At 38.9% G+C, this 12,215-nt stretch overlaps 1 protein-coding gene across 1 annotated transcript in view; it reads left to right on the top strand.

The window, feature by feature from the left end:
• The window catches only part of LOC128985375 (serine/threonine-protein phosphatase 2A 56 kDa regulatory subunit alpha isoform), an 86,769-nt gene that overhangs the window by 45,694 nt on the left and 28,860 nt on the right, over positions 1–12,215 (top strand). The window contains exons 3-4 of the mRNA XM_054404812.1: positions 968–1,164; positions 6,913–7,014. Of these exons, the coding sequence (XP_054260787.1) occupies positions 968–1,164; positions 6,913–7,014 (299 nt within the window). The remainder of the gene's footprint in view (positions 1–967; positions 1,165–6,912; positions 7,015–12,215) is intronic.

A 12,215-nucleotide genomic window follows, 5' to 3' on the forward strand; every position in this document is an offset into this window, starting at 1 on the left:
TAATGATAAAAATATTTTTATCTTCATAAAACAATTACTGTAGCATTGACAAAGTCATACAATACAGTCAGAGACAGGCATAGTCAACATGATAATATTTGCAAAAAAATTTTTGAAATGTGCCATTTACTCAGGATAATAGAATTGAATAGTTTTGATAACTAAGTAAATTTAACAGCATTTTTGGTCAATTTGTTTATTATGCTTAAAAATTAATACAAGGCATATCAAACAATTATTTGAGAGAAAAGAAAGGGTTGTTCAAAACCTATTTGTAGAGTTAAATTTCAGAATATCTTTGTATTACACGTATTAGCTTGTATATTTGTAATGATTATGACTTTTAAGAATTTTGGACAATCTAAAAAATCTATGGTGTGTAGCGATGGTTTTATTCAAGTATTATAAACATAAGAATTTTGTTTGATTAAGTTGGGATTTTTTAAGATATATAATACAGAGTAAAACACATACATGTTAATTACTGTTGGAATTTGTAGCTGAATGAACAGGGGCTTACAGTATTCCGGTAGGGGTACACAAGACATTATTCTAACTAACTTCTTTCCTAAGATTAAAATTTCCTTTATCCTACTGCAATTGCCGTTAAAGATAAATATTGTATCTACAAATAGATTAAAAAATAAGGAAAGTAGGCTGTTTTAGTTTAATTTTGATCCATACAATGTGTTAGTTTAGTTATAAGAAAAAATACAATTAAATTGTGATCCATTACTTTGAGATACAGAATACTCATGTAGGCTATAGATTTTAAACTAAGATAATGTTTAATCTTAAGAATAGTTGAATAATAGATTCCCCCCTTTCAGACAACAACCTGTAGGTTACATGAATCACTCACCGCACCGCTTTTTCCATAGACATAAAATACTTGGCCTATGAAACTTTCATCATATTAGTAATTATGTATGAATCTAACAAGCTTGTGTATTTGTTTGTGTTGCAGAGGTTCCATCCTCTGAGCAGGAGGATTTGTTTATCCGTAAGCTGCGCCAGTGTTGCGTGGCCTTTGACTTCATGGACCCCATGGCTGACCTGAAAGGCAAGGAGATCAAGCGAGCCACACTCAACGAGCTGGTTGAATATGTATCTACTGGCCGAGGAGTGCTCACTGAACCTGTTTACCCGGAGATCATTAAAATGGTAGGTATTCAAAAATTGTATTAACATGTGTCAGACATTTGAAATACAAAAATTAAAAAAGTTCAACTTGAATTGCATGGATTTTAAAGGTGAACTGGAACTCTGGGTTTTTTCTAAGTAGTCAACATTGATTGAATGTATTTATCATGGCACCAGCTTTTTAATGCCTTCTTTGTAATCTGCCTCTGAAAGTTGAACTACTGATTTACACTGTTCACTGGAGTTCATTGTTAATGTCAAAGTGTTATAAGGAAGCACTGCAGAAGGTCCGTCTATCCACTGAGAAATGATCCGTGTCCTTCAGCTTAACATGCAAAGGAGCAGGACAGCTGACAGTCTGCAGTACCATTTTGCAACCGAGCAAGGTGCCGATATTTTGCTGCTGAGTGAGTAATATCAGAACAAACGCTCTCCTCAGTGGTTCCATGATATTTCCGGGAGGACGGCCAACTGGGTGCTTGACCCCGAGAAGGTACCGATTTTGGATTCCAGTGCAGAAAAACGGTTTCGTGTGAGTGTGGAGCAGAAGTCTAACTTTCTTCTCCTGCTACCTTACACCCAACCAGTCCATTGCAGAGTACCGCCAGATAGTCGACTCTCTAGAGGACGAGATCCTAAACGTTGATGGTGGGGTGATTGTTTGCGGAGATTTCAACGCTAGGGTGTTGGAATGGGGTTTACTCCAAACACAAAGGGGGCGATATGTTTTTAGAGATGGTAGCAAGGCTAGGTTTTCATATCCTAAACACGGGTAATGTCTCCACTTTCGGTCGCCTGGTGTACATTTCTCTAGAATCTGAAAGCCTAGCTAATCGGATCACTGACTAGCGAGTCTCAGAAGACTACTCTGCAAGCGATCACCAGTCAATTGTTTTCAGGGTACTTTCTGAGCGAAGGCGTCCATATGCCAACTCAGCCCATCCGCCTCGACGTTGGAATCTCGGTCGTTTTGGCCGGGACACTTTTCAGGGATGTGACGGGGACCAAACTGTCGAGAAGTTGGAAGTGCCGAATTTCATGCCACTTTGACGATGCGTTCATCTCATCGGCCTGTGACTGTTCCATGCCTAGAAATCCGCCCGCCGTGGGAAGAAGCCAGTTTACTGGTGGACACCTGAGATTGCGGAACACTGGAGAAGATGCTTAGACCTTTGAATTGCAGCGCAGCGTGCCAGAAACCGGCCTGAAGCAAATGCCAGATCAGCAGAGCACGAGGCCACCAGGCAAAATCTCCGCGGTGCAATCAACCAGAGTAAGGTCAGGTGTTGGAAGCAACCGTGTCAGGACGTCGACAACAACCCCTGGTGGATGGGCTACAAGATAGTAACCCAAAAGCGATCACCACCTGTGGTCATGGAACCTGTTGCCATGGCTGCTGTCGTCGACTCGTTGTTTCCAAAGCACCCAGCGCGACCAGCTAGGGAATTCGGGTAGCTTTCCAAGCCTTTGGGGAAGAGGAACTTACCTCCGCTGTCCGGTTCCTGAGAAATCGACTTGCACCCGGTCCTGATGGCATTCCTGCGAAAATCCTCGGGCTCGTTGTCGAGTACGATCCAAAGCTATGTTCTGTTGGATATGTTCAATGCCTGTTTAGTGGACGGCGTGGAAGGTGGCCTGCCTTGTCTTGATTCCCAAGGCAAAGTGTGCACTGTGGATCCCCCCTTCTTTCCGTCCATTGTGTATGCTTGACACCATCGGCAAAGTGATGGAGTTGGATGATTGTGTCCAACTGACTGAGGCTATCGTCTCTGCGAGTGATTTGTCCCCGCAGCAGGATGGTTTTCGTTTCGGTCTCTCGACCATTGACACTATCCAAGAGGTAGTTCTGGCTATGCAGAGTGCGGAGAACCACAACGACTGGTCGTGCTGCTTGGTTCTTCTCGTCACTCTTGACTTGAAGAACGTGTTCAACTCCGCCAGGTGGAGCGATATGTTATGGGCGACGAGCATATATTCTGCGTTCCTCCTTACATCCTTCAAATGATCGAGTCCAACCTTTCAGACCGTGTCTTGCTTTTTGACACTACCGAAGGTCAGCGTCGGATCTCTGTCACTTCTGGGGTGCACATGGAATGTGTCTTACGACAGTCTGCTAAGACTATAAATGTATGCCAATGAAGTCGCTTCTCTGGTTGCAGGCAAAAATGTCGAAAAAGCAGAGCTAAAACTTGGTGTTGTAATGCTCCGTGTCGACGAGTGGATGCAGGATCACGGCTTGTCACTGGCGATCGAAAAGACCAAGATCGTGGTCCTAACCAAGAAGAGAATTCCCAGTGTCTTTCCTATGCAAGTAGGCTATGCCCAACTGGAAACCAAGCCATATGCCAAATACCTTGGTGTTATAATTAGTAGCAAGATGTCTTTCGGTGAGCAGATTAAGGGAACCGTTGACAAAGCCGCTAAGGGAGTTGCTGCCCTTAGTACGCTTACACCAAACGTTGGCAGCCCCCGCTCCTGTAAGCGCTGCCTACTGATGTCTGCTGTCCAATCAGTGCTATTGTACCGTGCTAAGGTCTGGGCCCATGTGCTGGAGAGCCGTTTCTTCCATGACAGGCTCTCCCGCGTTCAGCTTCAAGGGGCCTTGAGTCTCGGGGACGTTTGACAGCAATGCTCATTCCTAGCATCCGACCATGGGTTGAATGGGAGCATGGTGAGGTTGAGTATTTTGTGACCCAGTTTTTGTCTGGTCACAGGTACTTAAGGGCCTTTTTGAACAGAATGGGGAAGGTTGCCAGCCCGGACTCTCTATACTGTCCTGGCATTCCAGACACGGCCGAGCACACCTTCTTCTTTTGCGACAGGTGGCATGTCCATCGAGCCTTCTTGATCTCTGACATTGGTGTCTACGTTACTCCGAACAACATCATTGGAGCTATGCTCTAGGGGGAGGGAACCTGGAACTGTGTAAAGCAGTTCACCGAGGCCATACTTAGGGCTAAGAAGGTCGATCCTGATCGGCTGTAGTTTTCGGAGGAAATAAGAAGTAAAGCCCTAGTGGCATAGCTTAACACATTCGCTGAGGACCATCAATGGCAGGCATATCCCCTGTGCGGCACAGCGTTAAACAAACCAGATTCCCAGGCGATTGGCTTTCAAATTTTGGTCTGACGAATAGCAAATAATGTGTGCAAATAGCAGTGTGGTGATGTACTGCGTTACAACGAGAGTCGATGTAGTTCGCTAAAACACCCACAGATAGCAGCACTGCTTGGAACGTAGCCGGTCTCATTGTATTGCCAACTGGAGGGAGAAAAACGGGGCAACAAGTTGATTTCTAAGCTTGCCAGACGGGGATTTTACGAGAAAATTTACTACCAACTTACACCACAAAGAAAAGCATGTCACCCACTATACGCTAACGTGGTATAGGTCCGCCTTCGACCGACGCTAGGCTCGCAATGAGCAACAGATTGATGCACTGCAGTGTGGGTACTGACCTGGCCGTGTGAGGGTTGCGATCGCCGTGGGTCATTACTTACCCACCCACAGCGAACATGTTAAAAGGCCTAGCCCGAAGTAATGTGCTAAACAGTTCTAGGCTAGTGTCCCAGGAGATGAGGGGAGTTTTTTAGCCCGTAGTCCGGAGACATTTAATCCCGCGGGAATCCAGCACTACCATTGACCGGGAGAGGCCTTTGAGCATCTCAGTGTGCGTAAATGCATTTTTACCTTCTTCCCACAAAAAAGGAGAAAAAAGTCAATGTGTTTAGAAAGCTGTTTCTTATCACTGAATACAGATTGCAGTAAATTGGTGCCAAATCTTAAAATAAAGTGAATTATATTTCCATCCTATGGTTTTGGTTTTGAGCTCTTTCAGGTACAATTTGTTGTGTGTGTGAAAGGAGTGGACGTACTGTAGTTGTGGAAAAACAAAACCATGATGATTGTTTTATATTGCATAAACTAATATTCAATGTGTTTTCAACACCTCTCTGGATTGATTGTCACCAGTTGTTTTACAATTGCTGATTCATTTGCTCTTTCAGTAATGCTAGTACTGCAGTAAGTCTTGGTGTTTTTGTTATCTTCCAATGTGAATTTAGAAACCCACCTGGAAAAAAATTAATTACATCCATGCACAAGTTGATGAATTAAAAAACAATTTTTTTGAGAATGTTTAATGGAAAGTTAGGTCATCATGCAGTAATTATTTTAATTTTTTTCAAGGATTTTTTTTTTAAATTCATTCATCAGTCCAATTTGTCAGTCACAAAACTAGGCCTAACACAGCATTCATTATTTTGAAAATTGGTTGGGCAATTAAAAAAATTAAAGCACCACTGCCTCACTTTGCTATTCAATATTCCTGGCCGCTGTAGTTTTCACAAATCTGGCAAATAAATTTAAATCTGCTTGCTTTCAAAAATATTATCTCAACTCATACTTCACTAACAGTCATCTCATTTTTAAATTCTAGTGTATCTATCTATATATTAATAGGCAAGCATGTTTCTTTAAAACCTTTTTTCTCAGCTCGTGTGCATCGTGGGGCAAATCTACGCATACCGTTAGATAGCTATTTTCCTGTAGGTGTGCAGAATCCCTTTATAAATTTAAATAGGCTCAAAGATAAGCACAAAAAATGAGTTTAAAAATTTGAAAAAATTAACATGGATCTTATGCGTTGCCATGCTGGTGACGAAATAACAACGAAATATAAACAGAAAATCAAAACAAATGGGAGAAACTCCAATCACATGTTTTATTTACAGTGTGGGGTGAAAATAGAGAAGTGAGTAAGTTTACATTACATATTTTTGGTCGAGTTTCGACCACTGGACGACCTCTCGTAAAAGCTTAAAAGGCGGTACAAGTGTGTTGATGGCTACAGGTGGTTGTGTACTCAATGTAGACACATTCTAATGTTAAGATCGCTAACCTGCCCACTGCCTTCTTTTAAATTTTCTGTCTAGCCCTTGTAGCCTATCACAAATCAACGTATTCAACCATGATCAGTCTAAATAAACCAACTCAAAATTGACAAATTCGGATTGATTAATTACTTCAAGGGGCTAATTTGAGGCTGAACGTATTTATTTATTTATTTAATTACGGCAAACACCATTTTACATTGCAATTTTTTACAGACGGCCAAAGGTAAAAAAGATGACATAATAATAACATGTGTGTGACCATTACAGCTATAATCCACTACCTACACTTAGGATTACCGAAACAAAGTTGAGAAAATAAATATATGATAAATATCACAGCAAATGGTAATAATGTCTAGTTAAACAAATTAGACTAGTCATTATTAGATTAGACTAGTTACACATATTAGATCAACATCTCTTTCTTAAGATAAACGTTTTGGAAATTCCCAAAAATTGTACTGATTTAATAATGATGTACTGTTCTTCTTTGTTTGAATCCCAAACTGAAATATTTTGTCCAGTTAATTTATGTTTTGTGGATCTTGATAGGCTTAAAGGTTATGACTAAAAACTTAGTTTCTTCATAATATTGCCAAACGGCTTAATCATTTTCAAAATAAACTTATCACACACTTTTTTAAAAATTTCTATATATATTCGGCTAATGCCGAAATATAGAAATTTTTAAAAAAGTGTGTGATAAGTTTATTTTGAAAATGACTAAAAACTTAGCACTTGATATCAACTGTCATTGTATTATTTTGAAATATTACTCCCTTGGCCTTAGTTTGTAATGCTATATTTGTTAATATTTAATTAATAATAAAAACTATGATAGAATTGCACTTATACTATGTTACAAATTTTGCAGATCTCTGCTAACTTGTTTCGAACTTTACCACCAAGTGAAAATCCAGACTTTGATCCAGAGGAAGATGACCCTACGTTAGAAGCGTCTTGGCCACATTTAACGGTAAGAAATGTTAAATTGCTATGAATTATAATTTTCTATGATAAGCATCATCTTTTACAAGAATTAGTAATCTCATAATCCAGTCAATAAGACAAAGCCTTTTAAAAGATCCTCTAAAATATTGAATAACTAGTGAAAGAGAGTTTGTATCTATTTTACTGGTCTTTTTATGAAGACAGTACCAGGGAACCGAGCCATTGCTTGGTATAGTTTATTTTGATTTAGGAAAAAAAGCAATATAAAAGAAAAAGAAACTCACGTTTTTTACAACAAATTTTGGCTTTTATTATTTAAGTTCTAGTCTAATTTCAATTTATTATGAATATAGCTGCCCAAATTATGTAAACTATAAAAAAAGTGTATGACAATCGTAAAATCTACCTTTAAATAAGAGTGAAACCGTGAAATGAGGCCAGTGCACCCAAACGGCAACAACACGAAACACTCATCAAGACTGACTTGCTCTATTTCCCCCTATATCGAGTAATCTTCAGTGTAATCTTTGCTTAACCCAGCAGTGGTAACGCACAGTCTCTGAGACCGACGCAAAGTTCAGTCATAGTAGCCCAGGCAAATTAGACATATGCTCCCCAAAAAATCGTCTAAAGCTGGAAAGTGTTTTAATACCTTTTGGGGGTCCCAAATAAGACTCCTGTGAGTTTGCGACGGATTCTGACGTCTGCTTAAGTTTTGGGAGTCGAAAAAATATGAAAATTTTGCACTTTTTTCCGTTTTTCGCTTATAACTCCTAAATAACGAATCCTAAGGAAAATGTTGTCAAGAGGTGTCTTTTAGTGCATTAAATTCCGCGTCGATTGATGTTAAATACGTCAAAATCGGCCGAGCCGTTTAGCCGCTGTAGCTTTTCAAAGTTGGGATATTTTCATCAACATGGCCAAAAGGTTGATTATTTGACCAGTTTTCGACTTACAACTCCTAAACGACGCATGCTTTACAAAAATGCGCCTGTAGTTAGTTTGGAAAACACAAAATCTTTCGTAGTATTATGATTATGAATGACTAGATAGTGGTTTATTTCATGGTTATCATCCAGAGGTTCTTCCAAGAATGTGTGAAGGGAAGGGTAGCAAGACCCCCTATGCAATTTTAAATCTAATATTGTTGAGGGGGTTACAAAAATTCTAGGATCCGTCCTAAGCTCCCATTTATACGATCCCATCTCTGGACACTCCGGAATGATGTTAAGCGATTCTAATATATAATAAGATATTACAACGAGAAAGATTTTATTAAATATAGCAAAAATGTTATTTTTTAGCTTAATAAACGAAAGATGATAATGGGACGGATGTACATAGTTTTACTATGTATTTAGCCTATTAAAAAAAACGATTGGGATTTTTCGTAGATTTTACCATATAACTTTTCTACTTCTCATCATTGGAATCTTAAGAATAAGGATTCATTCTTTGCTCTTATTGGTCTTGCCACAAATGTTGACATTCGGTACCATCTTTTTCGTCAGATATCGAATTGAGATAATCGTGCCCACGTGCCCCTTGCAAGTCTTTCAGACATTAGTGCATTATATCCCTGCATTTCATATGGAGCGAGAAAGTGTAAACCTTTTTAACATGTACACGATGGTCGAGATAGGTAGACGGAGTTGAGAAGTTCTTGTCGAACCGGTGGATTAGCCGTAGTGATGGGAGTTAACCCATTGACGTTAATTTTCCATACCTATCTCTCCGAATTAAGTACAATTTTAAATGAGCTCTAAAGGATTGGTGAATGAGCAGCCCCTTTTGTTAGAATCAAAGTCAAAATTAGTTGAAAGTGTCCTCTAGAAGAGACCAACTCTCACTTGATTTGGATATTTTCTGATTCCAACCATGTATAGGGCCAACCTGCTTCTGCAACTTCGCCAAGCGTTGTAACCCGTCAGAACACAGTGAGATCCACATTGATTGGAGTAAACAGCATGAGTAGTTTTAGGCTACATGAATAGTTTGATTTTCGACTCTTCTACATCACGCTTTCTTCATCAAACTGCGCTAGTGGGTACGGACCTATTTTTAATCCAAAGTATGATTCAAATTGAGGCTTGGATTTAATGTGGTAAATTAATGTGGAGTTTTAATGTGGTAAATTTAATCACGTGTTGACTGAGGGGGCAGATTCTTCTTTAACCTTTGCTGTTGCCATCACAGCTCACGATTAATGTCACCACTTCCTTTTATTCTGCACAGTTTATGGTCATTATAGGCTTGCCTATTTACGATTTTCTTGCAAGCTGTGCCTTTCCATTATGCTTTATACATATCTCGCGTTGATGCTATCATATGGGATAACTGCTGAGCTGATTGACATGAGCAAACTATTTTCAGTAAATGGGTCGTGACACTGGAACCATTTGATGAATTTTTTTTTATCCCACCGTATCCGTGGAGTTTATATTGTCAACTTGCTGATAATATGTTGAAGAGGTGATCCCACAATATACCTTAACTTGATGGGTAGCATTCACTGCGATGGGCCTGCCAGCGAACCATCGGGCTAGGTCCACATCATTGATTCCCCTATCTCGGAAAAAGCTCTCCACAGTAAGATGTTGCTTTCATGAGCACTTACTTGTTCATAGGCCATGCTGCAGGATCCATGACGTCACACTAGTGGATAGATTCACTGCCATATCCCCTATGTTTTTGGTAATTAGGCTGGTTGTTTGCCAGATTTCAATGGTAAGATTTTAAACTTGACAAGCATCTGATCTAGTGTTAACAATCAATAGCGGTTAAATGGTGAAGCCGATCTTAATGATTTGGAAAACATTCTACGCAGACGTTTATGCTCTTCAAACTAACTACAGGAAAATTTTTTCTATCGCATGCGTTAGAAGATGTAAGCCAAAAACTGAAAGATGGATACAGGGATAGATCGTATATAATGGGTGGTTGGGATGAATCCTGGAATTTTCGGAACCTCAGACAACAATATTAGACTTAAAATTACATAGGGGGTCTTACTCTCATCACACCTTATTAGATAAACCTCTAGATGACCATCATGGAATAAACCACTATCTAATAATTCATAATCCATTTAAGGACAGGATCCATGTTGTTACCAATTTTATTAAAATTTCCCAACTTTAACTTTAATACTTTTTTCAATGAAATGGCGTCCATACAAAGTAGGTAACAATCAATTGCCGTTATTGATTAATAAAAAAAACATTATACGCAGAATTTTGTGTTTTCAAAACTAACTACAGGTGTATTTTTGTATAGCATGCGTCGTTTAGGAGTTTTAAGCCGAAAACTGGTGAAATAATCAACCTTTTGGCCATGTTGATGAAAATATCCCACCTTTGAAAAGCTACAGCGGCTAAACGGCTCGGACGATTTTGACGTATTTAACATCAATCGACGCAGAATTTAATGCACTAAAAGACACCTTTTGACAACATTTTCCTTAAGATTCGTTATTTAGGAGTTACGGGCGAAAAACTACAAAAAAAACAAAATTTTCATAGTTTTTTTACTCCCAAAACTTAAGCAGACGTCAGGATCCGTCGCAAACTCACAGGAGTCTTATTTGGGACCCCCAAAAGGTATTAAAACACTTTCCAGCTTTAGACGATTTTTTGGGGAGCACACCCTATATTTGATCTAATTTGCCTGGACTATAGTTTACCAGTTCCCTGAAAAATTGTGTTTGCTGCCGCTCACACAGCAATTTGCATTACACTCCCTTCGTGTGCCTTCAGCTGCTGGGTTGGAATTTTGAAGTTAAGTGGTAGTGCCCAGCAGCTTTCAACGGTCCCCTTCACCGATGTCATTGAAAGTGTGAGCGGTCTGGTACACCGAGGTCCCTATAGGTGTTTTGAATATTGTAATTTTCGGCCTGATGCACCGACGTCACCATATGCGTTCAAGCGAATGTATTTCCCCCGAACGGCAAAATATATGTACACATAGTAATACATTACTATATATAATTGATTATGTTTTAGAAAACCATTTTTATTGTTTGTCATTACTATAAGTTACTACTAATTTTATAAACATATAATAATTTATGGTCCCACAGACTGACGTCACTAAAATATTAGAAAAATTGTATAGATATTGAGTTCTTATATTTATTTTATGTTGTTGTTGTTCCGGATCGGTAAGACATACAATAAAAGGTTAAATTACCTGTGTCCGCCAGTCGATCCTTGTGCTGTGTCCTATTACAGGATATGCATTTCGGCAGAATAAACTGCCATCATCAGTCCTAATATAAGTCCTTGTTCTTCCCCATTGGGTGCGTCTTGAAGTTTTGAAACACGTACACGAACGATATTACACTTAGATACATTACGAATAAAACATAAAACACGGTAGGCCTACTTTAATTGAGCTATTACGGACATGTAGACGCGCGTCGGTCGTGTGTCGAGTCTCGACTGGGGTCAGACAAAAATGCAAAATAATTAAAAATAAAAAGTAAAAAAATTTTTTACTACAGATATGTGGATGACATTGTGACCTTGTACGATGGCAATAACAGGTAATTTCAACTTTTCAGCAACTACATGAACAGCTTTCATCCTAAACTAGGTTTCACCACTGAATTAGAAGCTGACAACAAACTTAATTTTTTAGATTTATCTTTAATAAAAAACGAAGAAAATATTTCATTCAACATATACAGGAAGCCTACAGCAACAGACACAACCATCCATGAAACCTCCCACCACCCCCTAGCACATAAATTAGCAGCTTACAATAGTTTGGTACATAGATTACTATCAGTACCACTTAGTACCGCAAACTTCGAGAATGAGAGAAATGTCATCAAATATATAGCTGTCAATGATGGATTTAATCCTAACATCATCGACACATTAATCAGCAGACATAGAAAGAAAATTAGTAAAGAGACTACAGATCCAAGGCCTCAATTAAAAACAGAATTCGTCTCAGTTGAATACGGAGAAAAAATCACCCAAACTTTAAAAAATGAATTAAAAAAACACGGAAAAACTGTAGCGTTTAGAACATCTAATAAAGTCCAAAATCTCCTCAAACCTAGAGCCCAACAAAATGTTAAAAACCTGAGTGATAAATCCGGAGTATACAAAATAACATGCAGTGACTGTAATAAATTCTATATTGGACAGACTGGCAGACCATTTATTAAGAGGTTTAAAGAACACCTTCCCAAAAATAGTTTAACACAACAATCCAATT

Source organism: Macrosteles quadrilineatus, unplaced genomic scaffold, assembly GCF_028750875.1.
Source record: "Macrosteles quadrilineatus isolate MER2022 unplaced genomic scaffold, UCM_ALF_1.0 Scaffold_2__2_contigs__length_208266976, whole genome shotgun sequence".
NCBI classification, from domain to species: domain Eukaryota; kingdom Metazoa; phylum Arthropoda; class Insecta; order Hemiptera; family Cicadellidae; genus Macrosteles; species Macrosteles quadrilineatus.